The 24,735-nt window shown below is 53.7% G+C and overlaps 1 protein-coding gene across 1 annotated transcript in view; it reads left to right on the top strand.

Annotated features, from left to right (window-relative positions):
- HS3ST6 (heparan sulfate-glucosamine 3-sulfotransferase 6) overlaps positions 1 to 24,297 on the top strand; it is a 29,799-nt gene extending 5,502 nt beyond the window's left edge. The window contains exon 2 of the mRNA XM_088527810.1: positions 23,511 to 24,297. Within this exon, the coding sequence (XP_088383936.1) occupies positions 23,511 to 24,129 (619 nt within the window). The 3' untranslated portion in view covers positions 24,130 to 24,297. The remainder of the gene's footprint in view (positions 1 to 23,510) is intronic.
- Positions 24,298 to 24,735: the final 438 nt, after the last annotated feature.

Below are 24,735 nucleotides of genomic sequence, written 5' to 3'. Positions count from 1 at the left end.
ACTAGAAATTTAAATCTATAAAAATGAACAATATTTTTATTGTCTATATGCAACTCCAGAGAAGTACTTAAAATGTAAAAATAATATAAAATTTGAGAGAGAGAGAGAGGAAAAAAAAAAAAAGAGGAGCAGTGAAAGCCGTGGTGTTTCCCTTGATTGTGTTGTTAGTGAGAATCTAGAAGAATTGCTGATGAATTGGGTTCAGCAGAGCAGCACCCGAACCCTGTGTCCTGCTGCAGGACCTTGTTGTGCCCCTCAGTACCTTGCTGGTATTTCTGTATTCCTTCTTGAAAGTGCTTTTTTTTTTTTTCCTGGATTATTTTTAGATGTCCTCAGTGATAGAGATGGGAAGGACCAGTGGGTCTAGAAGGGACCCTTATGCAAGATGTGACTCTTATATGGGACTGTCCAAAGATTGCTTATGAAAGAGTAATCGCCCATCCCCTGGGTCAGAAGCTGCAGCTCTTGTTGTGGGGAGGATTGGGTTGCAATAGTTAATTGGCAAATGTGCTTAAGAGCTTTTCCTGACCTGTTAGAAGGACTTTACGGAAACAAGTTTGGGTAGGGATTGAAAACCTGCTGAAAGAACGGCCAGGTTTAACACCAGGATTTAGCTTGAGTTGGGTTTTCAAAAGGCTCCTGAAATCCCTCTGCTTGGAGAGCTCAACAGTACCAGGCTGCATCTCTCATTCCCTGCAGGTCTGCCCCAAAGCAAGAGCGGACATAGAGATTCCTTTCCAATAGGAATTGCGTTGGGAACTGGTTAATAGCAGTTGGGCTGCTCTTGCCCCATGCCAGAGCCCAGGTCAGGTTGGGTTGTGCCTGAGCTACCACCTGGAGCTTCTTGGTCCAACAAGGTGCCTGAGGTTGTCACCTGTGCTGGTGACGGTGCCTGTGCCCACCTGCAGCCCTGTTCACACCAGCGAGCCAGGCCCTGTGTTGCTGCTGTGTCTGTTTGAGTCCTCTTCAGCTGGCTGCTCCCTCCAGCCGTGACCTCCTGAAGCCTCTGAGAAAGAAACCTGGTACTTGCACCTGGGGATGCACAGGGGAGAAGCTGCTGGTGGCCTTGGAGCTCCCTCTTCTCTTGCCACTGTGTTTGGTTATGATTTTATCAAGTTGGGAAGAAAGGGATGCTCTGCAAGGCTTTCTGCAGAGCTCCGAAAAACACCTCTGTGGAGCACTTGTCCTGCAGCAGTTCAGGCAGGAGAAACGGGGGGAAATCAGCAGATTCCCAGATCTTCTGTCTGGTGCTGCTTGGGTTCAGGGAATGGATGTGGAGCAGTGCTCACACGGCCTGGACCATGTTTTAAAGCCAGTCTTTCTTTTCAAGAGCACTTAAGAATTGGATGTGGAAGCAGATAACGCCGTGTGCTCGTGGTGCTCGGCTTTGCACACCTTCTGTGCTAACGGTCCCGGGCAAAAAATTCACAGCGACTCATTTCATTCTCCATCAGCATGCAGCCAACCCGCGGATCGCAGAAGTCTAAATGTCTTCAAAATTACTCATGCATCCCTTAAATAAGTCGCCCTTCATCGGAGGAGTCATTTGAAATGCAAATGGGGGCTGCAGCGATCAGCCCGTCGGCTTTGGAGGGACACGCGGGAAATGGCCCTGTGCTGCACGTGAGATCTGAGAGAGCATCTCTGTTTGAGGACAGGCTGCTTGGGTTGTGTTTGCTACTAAAATAACTCACCCAAATAAGTACGGTGCCAAGTGTGCCGGCCAGGGCTGTTCATAGCCTGGAAGCGAGAGGGGAAATGCTTGAGATGAGCTTTGCATAAGCAGTTGTGCAAAACCGGTGATATTTGGGCTATTAAAGCTCCAGCACAGAAATGCTGTAGGGAGCAGAGAGGGGAAAGCAGCCCTTGGAGAAGGGGATGTGACGAGCTGCTCCTGGGGGTGGTTTCCTGCTCGCTGGTGAGCCGGGGCACCATGGGGATGGGAAATCTGTATTTGAACCTGCAGCGCTGCAGTGGGTGGGACAAGGGACCTCAAGCGTCAAAAATAGCTGTGCATTTTAACACAGAAAATTGATTACAAGCAGGAAAGAATTACATTAATATAGTCACTTGTCACTGGGGCCTTATTAGTAATCTCCACTCATTAGTCTGGAGAGAATAGGAGTGTGACCTTGTTAAGCGTCCTTGATGGGAGGACTGACCATTTTGCTATTGATTTACTACTCGGCCCCCTAAGTGCGCCCATGTGCGCCAGTGCCCGTGCCCCCCGCGCGCACGGCTGCGCAGGACGGGGCCGTGCCGTCACCATGAAGGATTAGCCATCCCCTAAGCTCACACCCGCGTGGGCGCCGGGTGAATCAGCAGCTGCTTGAGACGGGCACCGTGTTGTGCAGAGCAAAGGCAGGGAAGGTGATGGATGGGGATGCGCAGGGAAAGTGACAGGGAGCCTCCCTGGAGGCCCAGCCCCGGTGCTGGCTCCTGCCCCGCGTGGCAGCAGTTGGCACAACGTGCACCGAGGCCTCCCGCACCTCCGCAGCCCGGAGCATCCTGTGAGGAGACCCATCTTTTTGGCCAGGTTTCTAAATGCACCAGCTAGGGCTGGGCCAAAAGCCCCCAGAAGTGGTGCCCAGGTTGCTGCGCACTTGTAGCTGCTGTGCGCTTGTATCTGCTGTGCGCTTGTAGCTGCTGCTCTGCCTTGGAGGTTCTCCCTGGGTTCTTGGGCTCCGGGTGCCCTGCGGTTGTTGCGGATCTCGCCTTGACGCCGCTCTGTAATTCCAAGTGACAACTTGCTGTTGACACCCTGACAGGGAGAAATGTCAATAAGAGCCGAGGCGAGAGCAATCCCCCAATTAGCCACTGCGAGGAGGGGGCCGCGGGGGGCACGGCGAGAGCTCGATAAGTGTCATTGATCCGCGCGAGGCTCCTGCCTGTCGATCGCTACCGGAGGCCAGAGCCAAAGCCGGATTCCTCCCTTGCTGACAAGGCCCCATCCTTCCCCGCTATCCAGGGCTGCTGGTGCCGTCCCTTTGAGCTAGCGGGAGGTGCTCGGTGTCCCCGTGCGCTTGCCGCGAGCTGCGGGGCAGGATTATTCCTCACCCATGGCATCATCCGCTTCCTCCGGCTGCTTCCCTGTTTCAGCGAGCCACGTTCCTTGGCTGTGCTGACCCCAAGAAAAACCAAACCGTTGCAATGCCCGTGAAGCTGTTTATCCACTTCGCATCTTTGGGATCCCATCCCTTATCCTATCCTTATCCCATCCACTTGTCCTATCTTTGTCCCATTTGGTGACAAAACACTGATATCCCGGTATTGCAGACCACGGCAGCCGCAGGGGCTGCCACAAACCTATTGCACTTGGGGTATTCCCATGGGAGCCTCTGTTTTAGGTTAACTTCTACCTAAAACAACTGCGTTGGCTCCACGGCTTGTGTGGATCGGTCCGGGTTCGCCCGTCTCAGCCCATGATCCCCATGTCTCTCTGTGCCCATGGATTCTGCCCTCATTTGCACTGCAGCCTCTCCAGCATAATGTCACTGCCTGCAGTGGAATTGCTTTGTATTTATTTTCACTAAAAAAATGGCAATTCTGGTGCAGAGGCCACAAGAATGATCTTAATGCAGGGGGGAAAAAACAGGCAGTGTCAGACTTCATCAGCCCGAGGGGAAGACGTTGCTGCTGAGCCCTTCTGATAACACGCAGCGTCCCGGCGGGGCGTCCTAATTGACCAGGGCAGGATCTCTGCGCTTAGCGTTCAGCTAATTACCTAGCATGAGAGGGGAGAGGAACCTCTGTCTGAGCCCAATCCCACTGCCTCTTATCATGGAAAATGTTTCTTTGATTCCAGCCTTTTCAAAAGGTAGGTACTAGGGATAGCCTTGTTCAGTTCTGATCTTCTGTACATTAAAAATTCATATTCTTCTACTTCAGAGTATACTGGGAAGCAAGTAAGGGCCTGCTGTGCTCACCAGAGCTAGCGGGGTTCAGAGCGACGTCTCTATCTTGAAACAGGTTAATAAAACCTGAGTTACTGAGCATGAAGCTTGAATGAATGATTCATTTTTAGCATAACATGCTTTGATGATGCAAGATTCCATCTTCTAGAGAATTATTAATTAAAATAATGGAAAGTGTAGGCCTTACATGCCAGTAATATTGAGGCTTGGTGACCACCTGGCTTGGGCTCTGTGTCCAGCTGTGGGAACCTGGCAGCAATGAGTTTGCATCAAGGTCCAAGTAGCTGCCCATGGATGTCAGAAGTGCAGCCACTATTACCCGGTTTCTGTTGCATGACATTGTGGGCCATGAATTATGCAATGGGTCGTGTGCGCAGCATATGCAGCGCTTACCTTAAAGCAGCCCCCAAATGCCATCGTTCTCCTTAGATGAAGCTGGAGCCAAGTCATTGATGAGCAAGAGGTAACAAATGCCCTTTGGAAAAGTGACGTAGGAGGAAATCTGGTGGTAAAAGCCTCCAGAGTTCAGCTGGGAGGCTTTAAGTTACAGATGCTGCTCTTACTATGGCAGTGAAACATAAATATTTGAAGTACAATCTGCGTGGAATGTGGTGCTGGGAACTCTTCCTATTTTATTATGAATCTCGAGATACTTGGTGTTTTTCTTAAAGCTGTAGCTCCTGGAGCCATGGGCCACAGAGAGAATCTTAGCTCTTACTTAAGAGAAGCATCTCCTAAATATGAGAAAACTGAGGGCTCAGAAATCAGAAGAAAACCATAAAGACCGTGTTCTATCTGTATATGCATAGCTATATTTAAAGATGTTCCCATAAACATTGGGATTTGGGGTGTGGTTTGGCTGAAGGTGGTTAAGCTTCTGCTCGTCTACCGAAAAACCTTGGCAAGGATTTTTTTTGCAGAGCTCTGAAGCCAGGCCAGGCCAGTTCACAAACCTGAAATGAGTGTGGGAAACCTGGTGAAAATGGGGTGGCTGCACCTTGCTTTGAAGGTCTGTAGAGCAGCTTGGAGCAGTTGATGTGTCATGGTAGAGCGTAAGGTCATAAAGAGACCTGGTTGCTGTGAGCCCTGGCCTTCTTGAAGAGACACAGCTTCCATAGAGATCTCCTTTTTAGGGTCTTTTTGAAGAACTGGATGTTGGAGCAAAAGAAGGAATGATGGCAAGGTGCTCCAGGGTCCCCAGGAGCTAGACAGGCCTTTCTTGCTCTGGGTGAGTCTTGGCAGACCATTAGCACAAGCACATGCTACCCATTAGTTCCTCAGTCACCATGCAGGACATAGAACTACTTTAAAGAACAAGTAAAACTGTTGCCACTTCAAAACTCCCCTCAGAATTGATGCCAGGACTCCAACAGACCCGTGCTCCTTTATTCTCCTTTTAATTAATTCCTTTGCCTCTAGTGAATTTCCATCTTTTATTCCTGGTGCAATCAAAGGGCTGTGAGCAACAAGTCTCACATTAGGAACAGACCGATCCAGCCTTTTTTTAATCTTCTGTATCAGTTACTTGTCTTTTTCTTGCACTGCCACAATGCATCTGAAGCACATATGCCAAAAGATAACTTGTTGAATGAAATATGGGGCATGCAAAGTCCTGTAGCTGGAATTTTCTCTCTGCAGGTCTCCTTTGCTGGCAGTTTCATATGGCAGCGAAGAGTGAGAGTCCAGATAAACTTGCTCAGATACACAAATGGGCAATTACATGGTTACCTGAGAAGTGTCTGATGATTTATAGTGTTATTAAATGGTGACGGTAAGAGTAGAAAAGATTTGTAACATCTGCATGGAAAATCCCAACTCTGACCCTCACACCCTAGATACCAACATATTAAATATCCCAATAGGCATTCAGGCCAGCAGATCGCTTTGACAGAGATTCCTGCACATCTGGTAACACTTGGCCTGATACTTAAGACCCTGGACAGTATGTAATTAAATGTAATTCACTCCTTGCCCTATTGTGGAATCCAAGAGGACCATTCCTGTTTGAAGGGCGGTCTTCAGAGAAGCCTCATGGAAGTGGAATGTGCAGCCATAGCCAACGTCGGGGTAGGAGCCTAGCTGGGAAGCTGGAAGAAGTGTTTCGCTGCAGGCAGCGCGGGGAGGAGAGTCGTGTTGCAGGAAAGCAGTAATCTCCAGGTGGCAAGAGTCAAGGCTCTTGTTTTTACTCTTGGATGTCTCAATTAGGAAGCAAGGCCTGGTTTGAACCTAGGCCTGATTGAAACCTCTGGCTGTATCATCTCGCTAGCCAAGGGAGCAGCGGTGACTGCAGCCCTGGAGCAACCTCTGTGGCTCTTACGTCTCTTCAGTTGTCCAACGTCACTGTGTTGGTGTTGGCCATCGTTTCATGGGCTGTCCTTGTTCTCTTGCCTTCCGAAGACTTTAGATATCATGAGCAACGAAGAGCTGGATAAAAGGAAGATGCTTTCGGCACAAGTGAGCCAAAAGAGAGCCTGTGTTTGTTGGAGCACAGCACTCACCTGTGCTATTTTCTTGCTTTGGCGTAAGTGTGCTGTGGTGGCCCAGAGGGAATGGCACACACACAGGTGCTTCTTGTGCTCTCCGTGATGGAACAGGTATCTCCTTCCAGATCCTGTTGGCATAAATCACTAGGACACCGCTGGCTTGTGTGGAATCGTGCTGCTTTGCACTGGTGGGGTTCACTGCTTTAAAAATACACTGCAACCTGCCAAACCATGTTATTGTGCAAATGCTGGTTTTAGGCACAAGTGGGAGAAATCTATGGATGGAAGTGGCGGTAACGAGCGTGTTCACTTGCTACAAGTCCATAGTGCACATGGGATTCACTGCTTGCACTAAGGTGGAAATGAGCAGGGAGCGGAGGCTGCATGCGTTTCAGAGAACAGGGGAGAGCTGGCAGTAGTAGGGATAAAAGCAGCATGTGTTTGATTGAATAAATGGAGAAATGTAGGCCAGATGGCTAGAAATGCTAAGAAATGTTTAATAATTTCTAACCTCTTTGCTCTCTAGAGCAAGGTTTTAGGTACTTGCAATCTTTTCATCTCTGCTCAGTTTGCCTCCTGTGTTGGCAACGTTACCCTTTTGTTTTTGAGTAGAGCTCTTAATATTGTTTGTGACCATCAGAAATTTGTGAAATTGTCATCTAAGCATGTTTCAGGAAACAAATTTCTAAGGATGACCCCTTAGGAGATCCTACACGGGATGTTGTGGCTGGCACAGTCCTAAATGTGTCCGGGCTGGGAGCATCCTGCTGTAATGGCAAAGGTCCTGGGGCCAGAACCTGCTCCCACTCCACATGCTGCATGCTGCCCGCGCTGACCAGCTGGGCCAGTTTGAGATCAGGCTAGATGGAGTAATTCTACCAAAAGCTGGTAAAATCTGTGTTGATTCCCAGCAGGAAAGCAAGGTTGCTAGGATGTGCTCACCCTGTTCCAGCCACGGAGCTGGAGCAGAGCTAGATGTGATTTGCCCTGGCTCTCCTCTGGGTCCTATCAAGCTGCATTACTCAACACAAGGAGTTTGAAACCATTTGCACTGCAGGAGTCATCTTCCCTGGGGCAGAATTTAGATCTTGGGTCCTGGGAGTTGCTGCGGTGCTTCTGGCATGGCTGGATGGTGGGGAAGAGGTGAAAGCGAGGACAGAGAACATCCTGGAAGGGCTTTAGAGATGGAACCTGCTTTGCTGTAGAAATGCTCTTAGAGAAAATTTCCTTATAATGGCTTTTTTGGTGGTCATTCACTGCCTGCATTGCCCTTCCTACCAGCAGGAAGGACCAGCAGACCCTTTGGGGATAGTCCCAGCCCACCAGATCCGTGGTCCCCAAGACCTAAGCATATGGATTTTATGCACTTCTGTGGCCAATTATCATGCCTCCATTACAGAATTGTGTTCCAGGAGAGGGTACAAGGAAGTGGTGCAGCCAGGGAATGAGTTATTGCAGGAGGTGGCAAGGGGCGACATTACTGCAGAATTGGGATCCGAATTGTCCCTGGGTGGGTGTAAGCACGAGAGTGGGACTGGGAGAGGCAGGAACCTGGGCTCCATGGTCTCTTATGGCTTTCAACCCATCCCAAGGTTAGGAGCTGCTCTTTCTTGCCAAGTTTCCAAGATGTAGAAGTGCCAAAGTAACAGGGAAAAGGCTGACTTTGCAATATTGCTGGCCAGCCCTTGACGAGGAGATATTTGCAGCGCTGAGCAGAGCTCCTGTGTGCTCTGCTGTGATTGCCGGCCAGCTTTGCACGTGGGGGAAAGGCAGGTTCAGAAATGCATGGGACTCTCTAGCCCAACCTGACCCAAACGGGCATCTCCTGGGGTCCCTCAGCACCAGCAGGAGGGAATTCATCCGCTCTCCAGAAAAGCTGCTTTATTTGGGAAGACACAAGTGCGGGTCCCCGGGAGGCTGGAAGAGGTTCCAGCACAAGCGGAACATCAGGGATGTATTTTAATGCCACCTGGAGTGACATTACACACTTAATGCAACCGGTGGCTTTAGGAGCAGCTCAGGTGGGATCTTGGTGCTGGGGGCTGGAGGGGAAACCTGCTCTTCTCGGCATGTGTTCGCGCAGATGGTTTCCCTTCTGGGCCTTATACTGCCAGATGAGAGGAGATGTGGTGAGACCAAATTTGCAGTTTCATTCCAAGCCACTTGAAGCTTGTTTTGTTGTGGTCAAAAGTCTAATTTTCTTCGAAGCAGGAGTCTGTATTTTTTTTAATGTAAAAAACATGATGGTCTTCCAAATTAAATTTTGAATTTTAATTGGTGTTTTGAAACTGAAACCACCCAGCGGTGGTTACTCTTCAGAAATGCCAGCCCTCATTCTTTGTGAGCTTTGAGCAAAAAGCGCCTAGTTCTCCTTGAGGTGAGAGCCATCAAAAGAGCAGAAATTGCAATTCCATTAGGTTGGAAATCCCAAATAATTCAAAAATAATACCAATCGCAGTTCTTGTCTTACTTTAGACAACATATGGGGGGGAAGATCCATGTATAAAATCTTTAAAGGAAATCAATTGAAAATTAAAAAAAAAAATCAAATTCTGGTTAATTCTTTTATTCCGAGCACTGCGCCATCCTCCATTTTAAATGTCAAGGAATTCAGGGGTCTGGAGAGAGAGTCAGTGTTTTTGGTAACAAATATAAACTGTAGTGGGTTATGGAACTTCAGAAGCTGTTTCTGATTAGCAGCTTTTCTTCTGACTTTTTTTTTTTTTTTTTTTGCTCTTCAGAAAAAGAGGGAAAAGGGATTTTTGTAGCATAGCTGGGCTGGAGATGGGGAAAAATCTGTTTAAAATATGCAGGAACCTGAAAGAAAATCTTGGGTGAATAATAAGTTTAACTGACCTTAAAATATCCCATTGCCAAAAGGGATTCGAAAGTAATACTTCAGATGGATTTTTGATGAGGTTCTCCAGGCCGTGGGGAACAGAATGTTTTACCCAGCATATTTTCTGATCTAAATTTTTAGGGTAACTAGGAAAAACGATTCTGAAAAGCCCACAGAAGCTTTTGTTGTGATTTTGTGTTGCATGAGGAGGAGTTGGGCCTGGCCACGGCCATGGACGGCACTTTCTAGGTTCACTTCCCATCCTTCCTTCCACCCATCCATCCAGGCAGGTAAGGCAGTTCCCAAATGTTTGGGGCATCGCTGCTCCCTACGGCCGGGCGGGCTCGGAAGATGGGATGGAGCTGGGTATTCCTGACAGAGCCTCTGATTTCCGTCCCCCCGTTCTCCTGCTCCAAAGTGCCTCTTCCTTCCCCGTCCTCCTCCCGTTTGCAGCTGGACCCGCTCCACACCGGCTCTCGGGATGGGGATGGGGACCCTCTGGAGTCCCTGTGGGCACTGCCAGCCCCGTGTGCTCTCCAGCTCCTCCCGACAGCGCTGGGTGGAAAACCAGGGCTGATCCCTGAAAAAGAGGCAGTCCCGGTGCCATCACCCGCGGAGCAGGTCCCCCTGCCGGGATGATCCCAGGATGATGCCGGGAGCGCCCTGGCAGCGGATGCAGCTCCGCGGGGCAGCGCTCTGGGCCCGTGGGGTTTGCACCGGTGCCGGCTTCCAAGTCGACCGGTGCCAAAGGCGGTTGCCAAGTTAGGAATGGGAGACATCTGCCTGGGCGAGACCCAGCGCGGGGCGGGAGCCTCCCCTCTCCCCTCTCCCAGCCTTCCCCCTCCGGAGCCAGCAGCCGGGAAGCGGGAGAGCAGCTCCCTCCCTCGGGTGCCTGCCCTTCCCGGCCAGCGCGGAGCCCCGCGGGGATGAGGCAGGAGAAGTCCCAGCTGGTGCGTGGGGGCAGTGATGAAATCCCAGCGGCTGAGTCCGCGGGGGGATCTTGGAAAGGCTCCTGCTGGATCACAACCTCCCGCTCGGCTGCTCACGCGCTGCCCATGCGCTTGGGACCGCTAGCGAGTGGCCGGGGCTCGCGGGCGGCCGCGGCGCTACCGGGAACGCCGCTCGGCCTCGCACCCGTTCACGGTCCCCAGCAGCTCCGGGCTTTTCTCCTCTCGCATCGGGAAGGGAAGGGGAAGCACGAGACGGCTCCGGTCCCGCTCAGAGCCCAGAGCGACCCTCTTGTTTCGTGTCTCGGCTCTCCCGAGGGACAGTGGGGCAGGACGGTGGGGTGAGCTGGGGTTTGGGGAGAAACTTTGCTTCCTTCCAGCGGAGCAAATGGTACGTCTGAAACTTGGCAGGATGGAGGATGATGTTATAACGGGAAACAGGCATGTGTCCATTTACTTTCTAGCTCTGGGTGCTGGGATTCCTTGGCTTGCTTGTGTGAAACAAAAACGGCTCCTCTCCAACCCCAGTGCCAGCAGCAGCCACCAAATGCTGGAGTTGAGTGGTCTGCAGGGCTCAGCATGGAGCTCCCCACCCCAAACAGCCCTTCCTCGCCTCTCCAAGGACTCCAGCCCTTCCGAGGAGAGCAGCTATCCTGCATGAGTGGGATATCGGGAATGACAACCACTGCCAGGGGATCCACGGGTCGATCTTTATGTCTAGCCCCTGCTCCCATCCATCATCCATCCCTCATCCATCACCCATCCCTCATCCATCATCCCTGGGATGCTCACGGGCCTCCTTGCAGATGCCAGCACAGTCAAACCGCAGCAGGTGAGGAAAGGATGGGGTTGCTGCCTTGCTTCTCATCCAGGCAAACAGGCTGCTCAGTCCAGGCTGATTCTTGTGGAGGAAAATAACGTGGGATCCCATCACGGAGCCAGCAGGGCCCTGCTCCCGGCCGAGCTCTCTGCTCGCTGGATGTGCCGCGATTCCCTGCATCGCTCCACCAGCCCCCGAGCTTGTGGCTGTGACCGTTCCCTGGAGCACGTGGAAATGTTCAAATTCTGCTGAATTTAGGAGAGAAAACAGCCAGGTTTGCTCCTCAGTGCCAGGCAGGGAGGAAGGGCTGATGGGGAGTCCGTGCCCAGCACCTCTCCATCCCCACGATCTCCTCACAACCTTTCCAGGGCTCAGGACTTGTCCCATCCGAGAGTTAAGTGCAGTGCATCAGCTCGGGCATCCCCTGAGCTCTCTGAGCACCCGGCATCCTGCTTCCAAACACCTTTCTGCCCATTTCCACTGCTAAGGAGAGGGGTTTTCTTCAAACCCCTTTGCCCAGTTTTCCCGTGGGTGCTGCCCTGCTCCGGAGCCCCCTCAGCAGCGCTCGGAGCACAGGGAGCAGGAGGGAATGCTCCTGCACGGATGCACTGCCAAGGGAGCGCAGCCCTGGGATGAGGCACGGAGGATCCAGCCCTGCTATGAGCTCACCCGCACTACGATGCACCAGAGAAGCCACAGCAGATGTTTGGCTGCTGCCAGCTCTGCACCGTCCCGAAAGGCACAGCCCAAGGCCAGCAGGTCAACGTGCAGCGTGGGGACAGGGTGGCTTCTGAAATGGCTTTTACACGTAGGAACCAAAGCCCAGACGCTTCTTCCCAGCTATGCGTAAAAGCCTACGACTGGAAACGGTACAAATTAAAGTCTGTCGCATTGAAGAAATGCCCGGTCCTTCCCGCTGCTCCTTATCCAGCTTCCCGCGGCCGGGCAGCTGGTCCTGCTTGCTCGCTTCATCCTGCTTGCTGCTAGAGGCGTTTTTTCCAGCATCCCAGCAGGAACGAGCCGCTGCGTTTGGGGATGGACATCAGGGTGTGCTGGGGTTGCCTTTCCTTGGGTTAGGGCAGAAATCTCCTCTCCCTGCCCTCATTTGTGGCAGCTATTGGTGAAAATGTTTAAACTTGCTATTTGTGCCCCTTGTCCCCGCCGCAGTCTGGTTGAAGTTGGCTCTGCTGGCGGGGGCCGGCAGACAGACGGACCGTGCGATTGCTTAAGCCACGCTTCCGTAGGGAGATGGGCTAAAAATAACCCAAATCCAGTCCTTTCCCACAAACAGCTCCAGTTGCCACAAACTGGGGCTTTTCCAATGGAGAAAAAAAAAAAAAAGTTCTTTTTTCAGATTTTTTCAGACCATTCCTATTTGTTTCTGCTGAAGGGAGGAACTGAAGGCTCTGGGGAAGTGGCTGAGCCACCAATGGCATCCAGGTGGGAAGGTGCCCGGCTATGGCTCTCCCTGTGCCCATCCCAACGGAGCAGGAGGATCCAGGGGCTTCATGTGCTTCTCCCTCCTTTGGCCTGAGCCTACGTGTGAGGGGATCGGGAGCGACGTGCGGATGCTGCCGCTCCAGCCGCATTCCAAAGCCAACAGCGGGGGCAGATTGGAGCCCACGGCCCAGACCGGGATGGATCCCTGTGGCTTTTGCCCACAGAGGATGGGGTTGTTCGTGACACATGGTGGGTTGCGGAGTGCGGAGAGACGTCCCAACCCGCACACAGGCCACGGTCTCGAGAGCCGCGCGTTGCTCCTCATCGCCCACCTTCCTGCATCCCGCATCCTGCCATGATCCCGATGGGAAAGGGCTCGGAGCAGCGGGGGCCCTGCCATCGAGGACGTCCCCCTCACGTCACCGCAGTGCCCAGGGGAGGCGGGACCCTGCACTTTGCCAGGAAATGGGGCTTTCGGTGATAGTAAAAAAGCTAAATTTGTTTCTCATCTTCCCTGAAGCCATGTTGCAAATTTGACACAGATGGGGAGTCTTTTTTTCTTTTTTTTCCTCTGGAAAATTGGATGCGTCTTCCCTCTCAACAAGAGCTCTCCTGTGGCAATACGGCAGCCTTCTGCCCGAGGAGAAGCAAAAGCAAATGAACCCAGGGAATTTCTGGCCGCGAGCTGAAGTGGCCGAGGGAGGCACCTCTGGGACGGGCACCGGTGCGAGCCCAGGGCAGCTTGCAGGGGAACAGGCTTGCAGGGAAACCGCACAGCACGAGGAGCCGGTGCCGCCTGTTCAGAAATCCCCCCAAAGCTGCAGTGTTGGGAATGTGGAAGGGCTCCTAGAAGGGTCAATTCCCTTGAAGCCTTCAGGGATGGAAAGGCAGGAGGAGGGCTGAGCCCCTCGTGCCCTGTCTGCAGGAGCCGCGGCTTCCAGGAGGGGACCTGGGGCTTCCTCCGCTCCCGAGCCCCGGGGATCCTTGGGCTGCTCCCAATGGAGACCCAGGGCCTCCTGTCCCAGCCATGGGAGGAGACCACATCCACACCGGGCCTTGGGGGCTCCATTCCCAGCCGTTTCAATGAACGTGGGGTACCCGAGTCCCTCTGCGGCTCTGGACAAAAGGGCTCATAACTGTCCCTGGGAAGTTTTCCAAGGAATCCCCAAGCTTCCCTACATGCCTCCAACCTGGCTCCGATTCATAAGCGCAGATGGATTTATGTTTCCTTAGGTAGAAACAAGACCTAAGAAAACCTGGGTGCGTTTCACTTTGAGCCTGAGACTGTGCGGGGCCCCATGGTTTGTCACTGGGGAGCTCGTCACGTCCCCTGCAAAATCCACATGCCAGAGGCAGCCGGGAAGTCGTTCCTTGGGCAAAACCCGGACTCCCGGTTTGATCTCCAACCAGCAGTTTGATCTCCAAGCAATCGGACCCGGCTAGTGCAGCGTTAACCGGGACGATGGAGGCGGCACGGGCAGCAGGAGCGGTTCTCAGTTTGCATTAGAGCAGCCTGGTTTGTTGGCTTTCAAACATGGACCTCGTCGTCCTTGACTTTCATTCGGGAAGGAAAATGCATCCCCCGCTGGCGGCGGGGATGGATGCGCTTGGGTTTGAAGGGCTAGTTCTGCTCCCTCCAGCAAGGAAAAGCTGGACAAGGGCTTGTTGGTTCAGCTGAGCAGGTAAACGGGCAATGCCCGCTGCCGTCTGCCCGCTCTTTGGATGCGCTTGCGTCGCTCTGGATTGCCCCAAGACGTTTCCTTTGGAGGGCTCCCAACCAGCAGATCCAGGCTCGTAACACGTGTGCCTGGTTTGCATTAAATACCCGGTGCAGTTCCCTTTTCAGAACAGCAGCTACATTTTCAGGGAAATCTAGTCAAAACTACAGGTCAGGCTTCAAAATCCAGGGGCAGCCGACAGGGGAAGTCTCGGATACACATTAACATGCTCAGAGCCCTCTGATGCTCCTTCAGAAATAACATCTGGCTCGTGTGACTTCGCTGGGAATCAAAGCCCTGCTGCTCTGCACGTGTTTGGGGAGCTTCGGGATGGGCTGCTTGGAGCCGGGCTCACCTGGGGGCCGCTCTGCTCCGCAGCTGGGAGCTATTCCCTAATCCTATATGTGACCCACCCCGGAGGGAGCCCCTGGCTCCAGGCTGGCTGCAGCTCCATGGAAATGCAGGATGGTCTCTGTGCTCCCATGGATGGGAGCAGCTCAGGGCTGATTCTCCTGGCCATGTTCAGGTGAGTGGTACTTGAAGCTGGGACCATGATTGGGCTGATGCTCGAGGTGTTGGCCATGCGTTAGGGTCAATTTGAGTCCTGGATGAGGATGATACCAGCAACATCCCTGGATTCCAACTAGGTATAACTGCTTTTTGCTGTTTGTTTGTTTTTTTCCCCTCTCTTTTCTGTGTTATTAACAAACTTACCACCTGGAGGTGGGAGCTTGGCAACCCCCTATTTCTATGTCAGCACCTGGGGGTTATTTGCCCTTGGCTTTTCTTTCTTTTGTGCCTCTGTTTTGATTCCCAGCCCCTCTGGAAAAGAGATGCCCTTTTCACTGGCTTCCTTTCAGCATTTGCACAGAACCTGCTGAAGAGGCTTTTCTTTTTTTAACTACAAATGAAGTCCCCCCCCAAATCCTTGCTCCCCTTCCTTCCCCCCTTCCTCAAAAAAAAAAAAAAAAAAAAAAAATATATATATATATATATATATATATATATAAAGACTCTGTCCCATGGCCAAGTTTGACAGCTTTTCCACACCAGATTAGTTATCCCATCTCTGGAGTATGCTCATGTTTCATGGAGCAGTTTCATCCTGAGGAGGAGAACATCCAAATCAGATGTGGCCCTGCACAGATAAGGGGGGATGCGGCAGCTGCTTCCGCTGTGGAAATGCTCCCGCGCGGACCCGGCTGCTCCATCCATGTGCATGGGCAGCAAACGGGTCCCGCTGCTCCGCATGGAGCCAGAGAAGTTGGTCACTGCGTTTCAAGGTAGCTGCTCCTGGTGAACATTTGGGGTGTTCATCTATAGCCCCTGATGGGGGTTATGGCCTGTTAGTGGCTGTCAAATGTATCAGTTATTTTCTTGGGAGCACCTGACCCACTGGTGGCTTTAGAAGGATGGCTGAGCCTGGGGCCTTTGCTTCCAATCCCAGCATAGTGCAAACATCCTGGTTTTGTCCATTCAAAAGGAGAAAAGCAGTAAAAAGGACCTGGAAATGCCGGAGTCAGCTCTGCTAAATGTTGTGAGGTCGGGAGCTCTTTAAAACACTCCTTTTTGTGGAAGCTGCTGCTGGGTTTCTCTGCCTTCTCTCAAGCCCTGCGTGGAGGCTGTGCAGGAGGTGCAGAATTGAGGGAGAAGGGATGTTATAAGGGGATGAATGGATCTCTCCCTTCCCCATGGTGAGACCTGGAGCATCCTGTGTCCCTGGCCGTGCTGGTGACCACGCACAGCCCATCTGCAGAGCCCACATCCCCGGCAGCTCTCTGTGGTGTTGGAGGTGGCATCTGCGAGAGCACCGGGTGAGGAGGCAGCGAGGGGCAGCCCCATGCGGAGATCAAATACACGCGAACACAGCAAAATTGTGCAGGGCTCTGGGGACTTGTCCTGGGGCCTCGTCAGCATCTGCTAATCAAGCCGAAGCATCTGTCAATTTGCAGGCGAACAGGAAGGTCTCGCTCTGGACGACACGTGCGAGCTCTTCCTTCATCCTCCTGGTGTTTGCTCCCACCGGCCCCGCACCTGGGAAGGCTGCCAGGGAGGAGCCGCTCGGAGCAGGGATGGGGATGGGAAGGAGCCCGGCATGGGCGAGCTGGCCCTGGCAGCAGAGCCACCAAGGCTGAGCCCTGGCTAATTAGCATGAGCTAATTAGCTGAGACCTTGTGGCCCTGACCCAGCACAGCTCATGTGGTGGGACATTCTGCAGCCGCCGCTCCCCAACACATTGCACTGCACACCCAGAATATTGGAGGCTTTTGTCCTTTTCCATTTTGCAAAAACACATTTTAAAATTTGAATGGAAAACAAAGATCTTTGAAATACTTCTAGCCATCTCGGGGATTTGTCTTTATTTTGAACAGTAGTAAGTCTGGCACCTGAACTAGCCTGCTTTGATGCTGCCTGTATGGAATAGTCTGACAGGGAACAGCTGCTCCATAGGATCTCACGGGCTGTTTGAGGTATGGAAGGTATGAGGCTTGAGGTATGGATAGAGCATCCATTTGACTGCCTATTTTATTGGCACCCTTTGCAGCTCTATGCTGCAAATGCCTGGTCTGGTGTCATGCCCTTCCCAAGCAGCCAGCTCCAGGTCCCCTCCCTTTCCTGGCCCATCTCGCTGCAGTGATTTAGAGCCCCATGTCTGGCAGCCCCATAGAGTTTCAAGAGCAAATTTTCCTTATTTATGGAAGTGCCCAAGGATCTCAGTTGCCAGAAGTATAAAATTTGCTGCTGGTGCCTCTGCGGCGTTTGCAGAAGAGCATAATTCTTGTTCTGTGCTTGCAGACAGCAAGGCGAGCATCCACAGCCGGTCATAAAGCACAAGATACACAGCAGGATAGAGCATATTTACAAGGCTGATTCCACTGCAAGGTGGAGTAATCGGCTGGATTATGTGCTAGGGTAGCTGCAGGAAAATTAACTGCCTTGGAAAGAGATTATTAGCAGCCCCTGGAGTCAGCAGATTTCTTCCTTTTCTGGAAGGAAGGAAGCCTTTGTGAATTCCTCTTACTCACACTCGTGAGTGCTGCTATTCTGTCAGCAGTAAAACTAGAAATTGGGTTGCTCTTCAGAACTCCAAAGTGTGTGTGTGTGGGGGGGGAAATAATGGGAAAATCCCAGATATTATCCTTACAATATTTCTCTGATGCCAGGGTATGGTTCAGCTTGGTGTTCAAGTTAAGCTGGTGCAAGTGAAGATGCTCTTGGGTGTTGTGAGCTCAGCACTTGCATCCTGCCACGTTGCTGCCCTGTACGAGCACCTTCAGGAGGTCGACACGTCCCCCTGCTCCTCCGAGCGCCTTGTGTCTCGCTGGGATCTCAAGCAGGGACACTGCGAGCAGGGACAGTTTGCTTTTAGCTCAGCTTTCGCCTCCTGTTGTGCCTCTTTCCTGCATTTCCACGTTGGGAAGGAGGATGGAGATGGGCAGAGTGGCATCTGAGCCGCTCCTGAGCACGAGCCCCTTCCCCACTGCAAATCCGAGCCATTCATGAGCTGAGTCTGCAAGTCCTTCTGCAAGGTCCTGAGCAGTACATTGGAGGAGGTGGATTGTGACTTGTTGGGGGTGTATTTTTTTGTTGTTTTGGTTTTTGTTTGATTCCCCGTGAGGGAGGAGGGCCGTGGCGGACTGGGGTAGCTAACCCCTTTAACTGTGTGCACTGGAGGCTGACCGCGCCAGGGCTCTGCCTTTAAAAGGGCACTGAACCTTCAATTCCTGAATAAATCATCTCCAGTCTGCTGCTCCCTCATCTGCAAGCTGTTTGAGCGCGCTGCATATTCACTGCTGCCCAGGGCCCTCTGGAGATCAGAGCCCTCGTGTGACCTGGGTCACAGGCAGGACACCTGTCACGGGCTGTCCCCTTGCCCCGGGGCTGCCGGGACCTGTGAATCAAAGGGACACCAGGGAGGCAGCGGTGTTGAAAGCGTTTCTGACTGCTGCTGTGCAGGCACAGCGAGCTGTGCAGGGATGGAGGTTCGTGCTGATCCCACATCCCTCCAGACCCCGTGTCCACAGGGTAGTGTGGCTGCGGTGTAGCATCCTGCCTGCCCGCAGGGATGCTCTGGGGCATCTGTTTTGCTACTCTGCATCTCACCTCTTTTAACTATGAAACCGGGTTCAGCTGATTTTACACAGCTGGTCATGCCAGGGATGTCTGCTGCTCAGAAGTGAAGTGTGCTGCTCCTGGGAGCACGGAGTTGTTTGTCCTTGCAGTCCCTTGGTGGTTAAATGACACTTGAGTGCCGCAGGCATCACTGTGGTTGCTGTAGCCCAGGGGCTATGTGTTGGGCCGGAGGGTTGTAGCTGAAACCTTAGGCACTGTGTGTGCCCAAGGCCGTGGCTTTTACTGCATTGTGGTTCCACTCACCAGAGTGTGCATGTGTGTCCGTGCATGTGTGTCCGTGCACGTGTGCCATGCACGTGCAGCCCACTGGAGCAATCAGCTGTTGGAGAGTGACCATGTGCATTTCTGGTGTGTTTATCAGCCCCAATAGCCAAGGGCTGGCAGTGCCCACGGCTGCCTGGTCTCAAGAGGAAAACCCCATTGCACATCCCTGCAGAGGGGCCATGGTTGCCCTCGCGCTCCATGGGGCCATCATCGTGGTCTCAGTGTGTGTGTCCAGGGGAGAGTGATGGACTTGCAGGCAATTTCTGAGACAGTAGGTTCAAAAGCAAAGAAAAACATGCTGGGAATCGCTCGGAAACCTTTGGGGCCTCAAGCTGCCCCTAATTGCACTTGCAGGCTGTCAATAGCAGCGGATTTGATGCAAATATTGTGCAGGAGGAGGGGAAACGACCCTCTTATGTCCCTGCCACTGGCATCTAATATGTCGCACACCGTGGCTGCAGGCAGGGATGGGGAAGGGACCCGCATCCTCCTGGAGGTTAATGACAGCGGCAGGTAGCTCATGGAAAGGGTGACGTTGGCTCTGGTTTCTCCCCTCCTGGTCCCGTCTCCGCTGCGTGGAAGATGCTGCAAGGCTGCCAGGGTCGAGGCTGGGGAAGGACCCGGCCGCCCCCGGGGTGTTTCTCTTGGTATCCAACCATAATGAGGTGAAAAGGAGCATTAATAAATTATCTCCCTGGCTGTTAATTGACGGGTCTCCAGGCGGGGCCGGGGCTGAGCCCGGGGCTCCGCTCCCCTCGTTAGGGCCCCATTAGCACATCCCGCTTCCCTCTGCCAAGGCAATTAGCGCCCGGCGGCCGCTGCGGAGCCGCCGCCTCATTTGCACGTTTTTGAATCGCTGAAAGGCTCGGGGATAACGGAGCGGGGCCGGGGGGGCCTTCGGAGGGGGAGGAAGGAGCGTGGTCTGCCTCGCTCCGGGGGTGCTAGGGCTCCTCCAGCCTCGCAGAGGCTCCAGCAGCTGCTCCAGCCGGTGCCTCTGTCCGTGCGGGGGACAGAGGGACCTTGGGACCCCCTCGGTCTGTGCCCGGGGACCGGGGCTGTCTCTGACCGCGCTGCAGTCGGGGGGCGGGCGGGGTTGAGTTCCCCGAAGGAAAAAGCTGGAAAGTATCGGGAAAATAGCCGGGATTCGGTTCCGGTTTAACAACTTGGTGGCTGTTCTGTGCGGCCACAAAGGCGGCCTTGTCCCCGCGGCAGAGGATAAGCCCGCGCCCGGGATTCATATGCAGATCCGGGCGGTGCTGGTGTCTGCTGCGGGGGATAAATCTGTCCCCAGCCTTGTCCCCTTGCCCCGGCCCGAACTGCTTTACATTCGCACAAAACGGGTTCTAAGCGCCGTCCGGGGCGGCCTGTCACCTGCCTTTGACAGTGGCGATGCCAGCACGGCCACCTCCGGGCGCTGAAGGAGCCTGGCCCTGTGTGACACTAATCTGTCCTCCCGCCGTCCCCGCGCGTCCCCTCTGCTGCCTTGAAAGAGCCCCTGTCCTCAGCGCTGCAGAAAGCTCTCGAGCATGTCAGGTGCCACGGGGCACTCTTTGCTTCTCGCTCCCTTTTGTTGTGGCTGTTTTGTCACTGCTTGTTTTATTTTTAATATTAATGCAGAGCGGTGGTTTTCTTCCCGCTCCTTTCTCCCGCGTGTTTGCAGATGTGCAGGATCCTGCACGTCTGGGTGTGAAGCTGCAAGCGGAGATCTGGACCCGTCACCAATGCCAGCCTTTTGGCAGCACCCGAAACACCCCACGGCTGAGAGAAATTAGGGGGTGCTGCAGCCGTGAGCGCTTTCACTCGACCTCTCTGTGACTGAAAATTGAAGGCCAGGGTTGTGTTTGGACCAGTGCGTGGTGCAAATAGGTGCCTCTGAGTGAGCAGGTTCCAAATGGCTGCAGGGTGATGAGGAGGAGGGTCACCCAGGACAGGTGGAAAGGAAAATTTCACAATGATGCATTGGACAGCTCCCGGGAGCCTGAGCGCTTGGAGGAGCCATGACGTTTCCCAACCCTCTCTGCACATTTTCCTTCCCAAACGTTAAGAGTCTCCTGTGTTGAATATCTCCGTGTGGGCAATCCCATTTCTGGTGCCTATCAAATGCCAGCTGCTTTAATATTTATTAAAAATCGCAATTTATCAGCTTAATGGAGAGGTAAAAGTGCTTTATCCCTCCTCCTAGGCAGTGGCCACCTCTTAAAATATAAATTCCTTCACAGGCTGCTATAGTGTGTCGGCATCGGGAGCTCACGTGTGTACCTGCAGGCAACTCTTCGCACTCCAAAGCTGTTCTCCTAAGGTCAATAGGAATTAGCTGTGAAATTAAAGTTTCCAGTGCTTTTGCTAAACTGCAGCATAACAGAGGCCTGGTCTTTCATTTGCCAGTTTCTGCCAGATCTGCAGAGACAAGAGTTATCAATAATTAACCGGGGTAGTTTAGGGGAAAGTATTAGGGAGTTAATGAAAATGGGAAATAGCGTCATTATCTTGCAAGGAGCTGGGGATTGGGGTGTTTGAGCTGCTAGTGGAGAGCAAAGTGTCGCACGATTAACTTCTTGGAGGTTGTCGCTCCTGCTGCACTCCTGGAATGACGTCAAGGCTGTTTGTTTTTTCCGACCGGTAGCATTGCTTTTATAAAGCCTTTTAGCAAAAGTCTTTGCTTGGGGCATCCTGACTCGTAGGGTCTGTTGAGACAAGCAGAGCTGGGTGTCCTGTCCCCTGCCGTGTCCCCACTAAGGCCATTCCAGGCACTCTCCGCTTGGCCGTAGCCAATTCCCTGCGCATTGAGGAGCGTCTGGGCTAGCTCGTGAGCTCGTGTTTACCGAGTGCTGTTTTTCTGCTGGTGAGCAGCACATGGAAAGAATTGCCGCACTGCTCAGCAATGCCGATGGCATCCCAGGGAAGCCCTGGAGAAGGGCATAAATTCTCCAGCAAGTCGGCACGGAGGAGCTGCATAAAGCAGCTTGGCAAAGCTCGTGATGGGTTTCTGCATGTAATTAAGCATCTCCCAAGGGCTGGGCCGAGGGGCCCTGGGGCCTCTGGCAGCCCTGCGGGTTGAGAAGCCTCTGGGTCCTTCCCCAGGCAGGAGCGAGGAGGGGATATTGGGGAGGAAAAGGTGCTGCAAAGGCTGGGGACCCAGGGTGGGCACCCATGGGTGTCCCGCTGGGCAGGCGCTGATGGGGCTTGTGGCTCCTGTTGCTCCATGTTAGCAGCAAAGCCAGGGAGGGAAAAGTGATTCTGTAAATACTGGCACTGGTAGGGAAAAAAGGAGGAGGAAAAAAAAAAAAGCCACCAGTGGCTTTGGCCTCCCATTTGGGGAGGGTTTGTGCAGGGCTCAGTGTTGCTCACAAATGCTTTTAATAAAGTGTTCTTTCCTGCGTCCAGGGGAAAAAAAAAAAGCCCCAAACCTCAAGTCTTTTCCCATTACATAAGGAACAGATGGTGCTGGGGAGAGCCCTGGCCCGAGCCGCGCGGCAGCACCCGGCCCGAAAACCCTGCCGGGCGCGTGGCCCTCCATCCCGCTGGGTGCCGAGTGAAACCATCCGGCTCCCCAAGCCGGGCGGAGAAAGTGAGCGGGATCCGTGCTGCCCGCTGTGCCGCTCCGTGTCCCGCGCGCTCCGGGCTCGGCAGGGCTCTCCCTGCGCCTCTCCCTGCAGCAGTGCGTGCCAGGGCCCGTGCCCACACTTTCCTCGCTTTTCCAGGAGATTCCTTCCAGCTGGGCCTCTCGGGAAGCAAAGGCGCTTCCCGGAGTGCACCCTGCAGCACTGCACACACGTGGGGCGCAGGCGTGCGGGTCGCCGGCCACCTCTCCCCTCCTTCCCTTCGCGCAGCGAGTCGGCCCCTTGCAGCCAAATGTGCCTCCACGGAAAGCGCTGAGCTTCCCAAATGCCGAAAGGGTGGAGGAGCTGGGATGAAAGGAAACCTGCTGGGAAAGGCATGGGCTCCAGGCAGGAGTGAACGCGAGCGCGTCCGGGTGCTGCGAGTGCCGGCAGCGCATGGAGGCTGCAAGCTCGTGCTGCTGGGCCTGCAAGGTGCAGCTTGCTGCAGCCAAGACCCAAGAACCTGCGTGACCGGGACCACATAGAGTCCACTGGGCTCGTTGGGACTTTATTTCTGTTGAGGACACAACAGGCAGCTTGGGGGTTTGGAGGCTTGTGGCTCTTTGCTGGTATCTCTTGGATGACAAGGTGACCATGAGGCAGCAGTTGCCCTCGTGGCCAAGAAGGCCAATGGGATCCTGGGGTGCGTTAAGAAGAGCGTCTCCAGCAGGTCGAGGGAGGGGATCCTGCCCCTCTGCTCAGCCCTGGTGAGGCCACATCTGGAGTATTGTGTCCAGTTCTGGGCCCCACAGTACAAGAGGGATGCGGAGCTGCTGGAGAGGCCAGCGCAGGGCCACAAGGATGATCAGGGGCCTGGAACATCTGCCCTATGAGGAGAGGCTGAGGGAGCTGGGCCTGTTCAGCCTGGAGAAGAGAAGGCTGAGAGGGGACCTGAGCAGTGTCTATAAGTACCTCAAGGGAGGCAGTGAGGAGGATGGGGCCAGCCTCCTTTCACTGGTGGCCGCCGACAGAACTAGAGGTAATGGCCACAAACTGAAACACCAAAAGTTCCACAGGAACTTAAGGAAACATTTCTTACCAGTGAGGGTGCCAGAGCACTGGAACAGGCTGCCCAGAGATGTTGTGGAGTCTCCTTCTCTGGAGATCTTCAAAACCTGCTTGGATGCAGCCCTGTGCCACGTGCTCTAGGTGACCCTGCATGTGCAGGGGTTGGACTAGATGATCTCTAGAGGTCCCTTCCAACCTTCAGCATTCTGTGATTCTATGATCTCTCCTGGGGCTGCCAGTGTCGGTGGCCACTTGCTGTGACTGTGGGGGTGACTCGGGCAACAGCGGTGTGTGTTGGCTTGCCAGAGCACCCCCAGCGCTGACCGCTGCTCTTCCCTCTGCAGGAGCCTGATGCCGCGGACACTGGAGGGGCAGATCACCATGGAGAAGACCCCCAGCTACTTTGTGACCAAGGAGGCACCCAGGCGGATTTACAACATGTCACGGGACACCAAGCTCATTGTGGTGGTGAGGAACCCCGTGACCAGGGCCATCTCGGACTACACGCAGACGCTCTCCAAAAACCCCACCATCCCCAGCTTCCAGGCGCTGGCCTTCAAGAACCTCAGCACGGGCTTGGTGGACACGACGTGGAGCGCCGTGCGGATCGGCATCTACGCCAAGCACCTGGACAACTGGCTGCAATACTTCCCCCTGTCCAAATTCCTCTTCGTCAGTGGGGAGAGACTAGTGAGTGACCCTGCTGGGGAGATGGGCCGGGTCCAAGACTTCCTGGGGCTCCGGCGGGCGGTCACGGGCCAGCACTTCTATTTCAACGAGACCAAGGGCTTCCCGTGCCTGAAGAAGCCGGAGGGCGGCAGCCGGCCCCGCTGCCTGGGGAAGTCCAAGGGGCGGCCGCATCCGCAGATCGACGCGCAGGTCGTGCGGCGCCTGCGGGACTTCTACCGGCCCTTCAACCTCAAGTTCTACCAGATGACGGGGCAGGACTTCGGCTGGGACTGAGGCGCCCGCCGCACCGGCGCCTCCCTTCCTTCTAATTTATATGGGACCTCTTGGGGCGAGACATGGACCCTTGCGGAGTAGAGAGAAATATTTAAGGAATAAAAGACAAAACGCAGATGACCCCTCTGCCCCTACCTCCTCCACATCCAGATTAAATATTCTTCCATATAGGCCTTGCTCGTCGCTGGGATGGGGGGCGCGTGGGTGGCCTTGTAGCAGCTAAGGCTTTGCCATGGGCAAGGAAAGCTTTGGAAAGGAGCAGGGCATCCCGGAGGAGCCGGGCCCAGGCACGGGGACCCTGCAAACCCTGAGATCCGAGGGGAGCCGGGGTAGGGAAGAGGGAACCCATCCTGGAGCAGCCTAGCTAGTAGAGTCAGGCATTCCCAGGCCTTGGGATAAGAATCACCCCTCGCCTGGGATTTGCCAGGGATTTTGTTTGCATAGCAAGGAAAATCCTCAATTCCCTCCTTCCCAATAACCTCAGCTGTTTCTCTGACCTGCAGACCATCACGGGAGTCTGCAGAAATTAGTTTCAACTGCATTGTCTACCTTACCCTTAATTAAAGAGGGGGGGGAAACATTTAATTAACCTTTGATATCTTATTA

Source organism: Tinamus guttatus, unplaced genomic scaffold, assembly GCF_059628265.1.
Source record: "Tinamus guttatus ecotype Peru unplaced genomic scaffold, ASM5962826v1 Tinamus_guttatus_pri_ptg000291l, whole genome shotgun sequence".
Lineage (NCBI taxonomy): Eukaryota > Metazoa > Chordata > Aves > Tinamiformes > Tinamidae > Tinamus > Tinamus guttatus.
The sequence above is the reverse complement of the archived record's forward strand: the minus strand, read 5'-3'. Positions and strand labels throughout refer to the sequence as shown.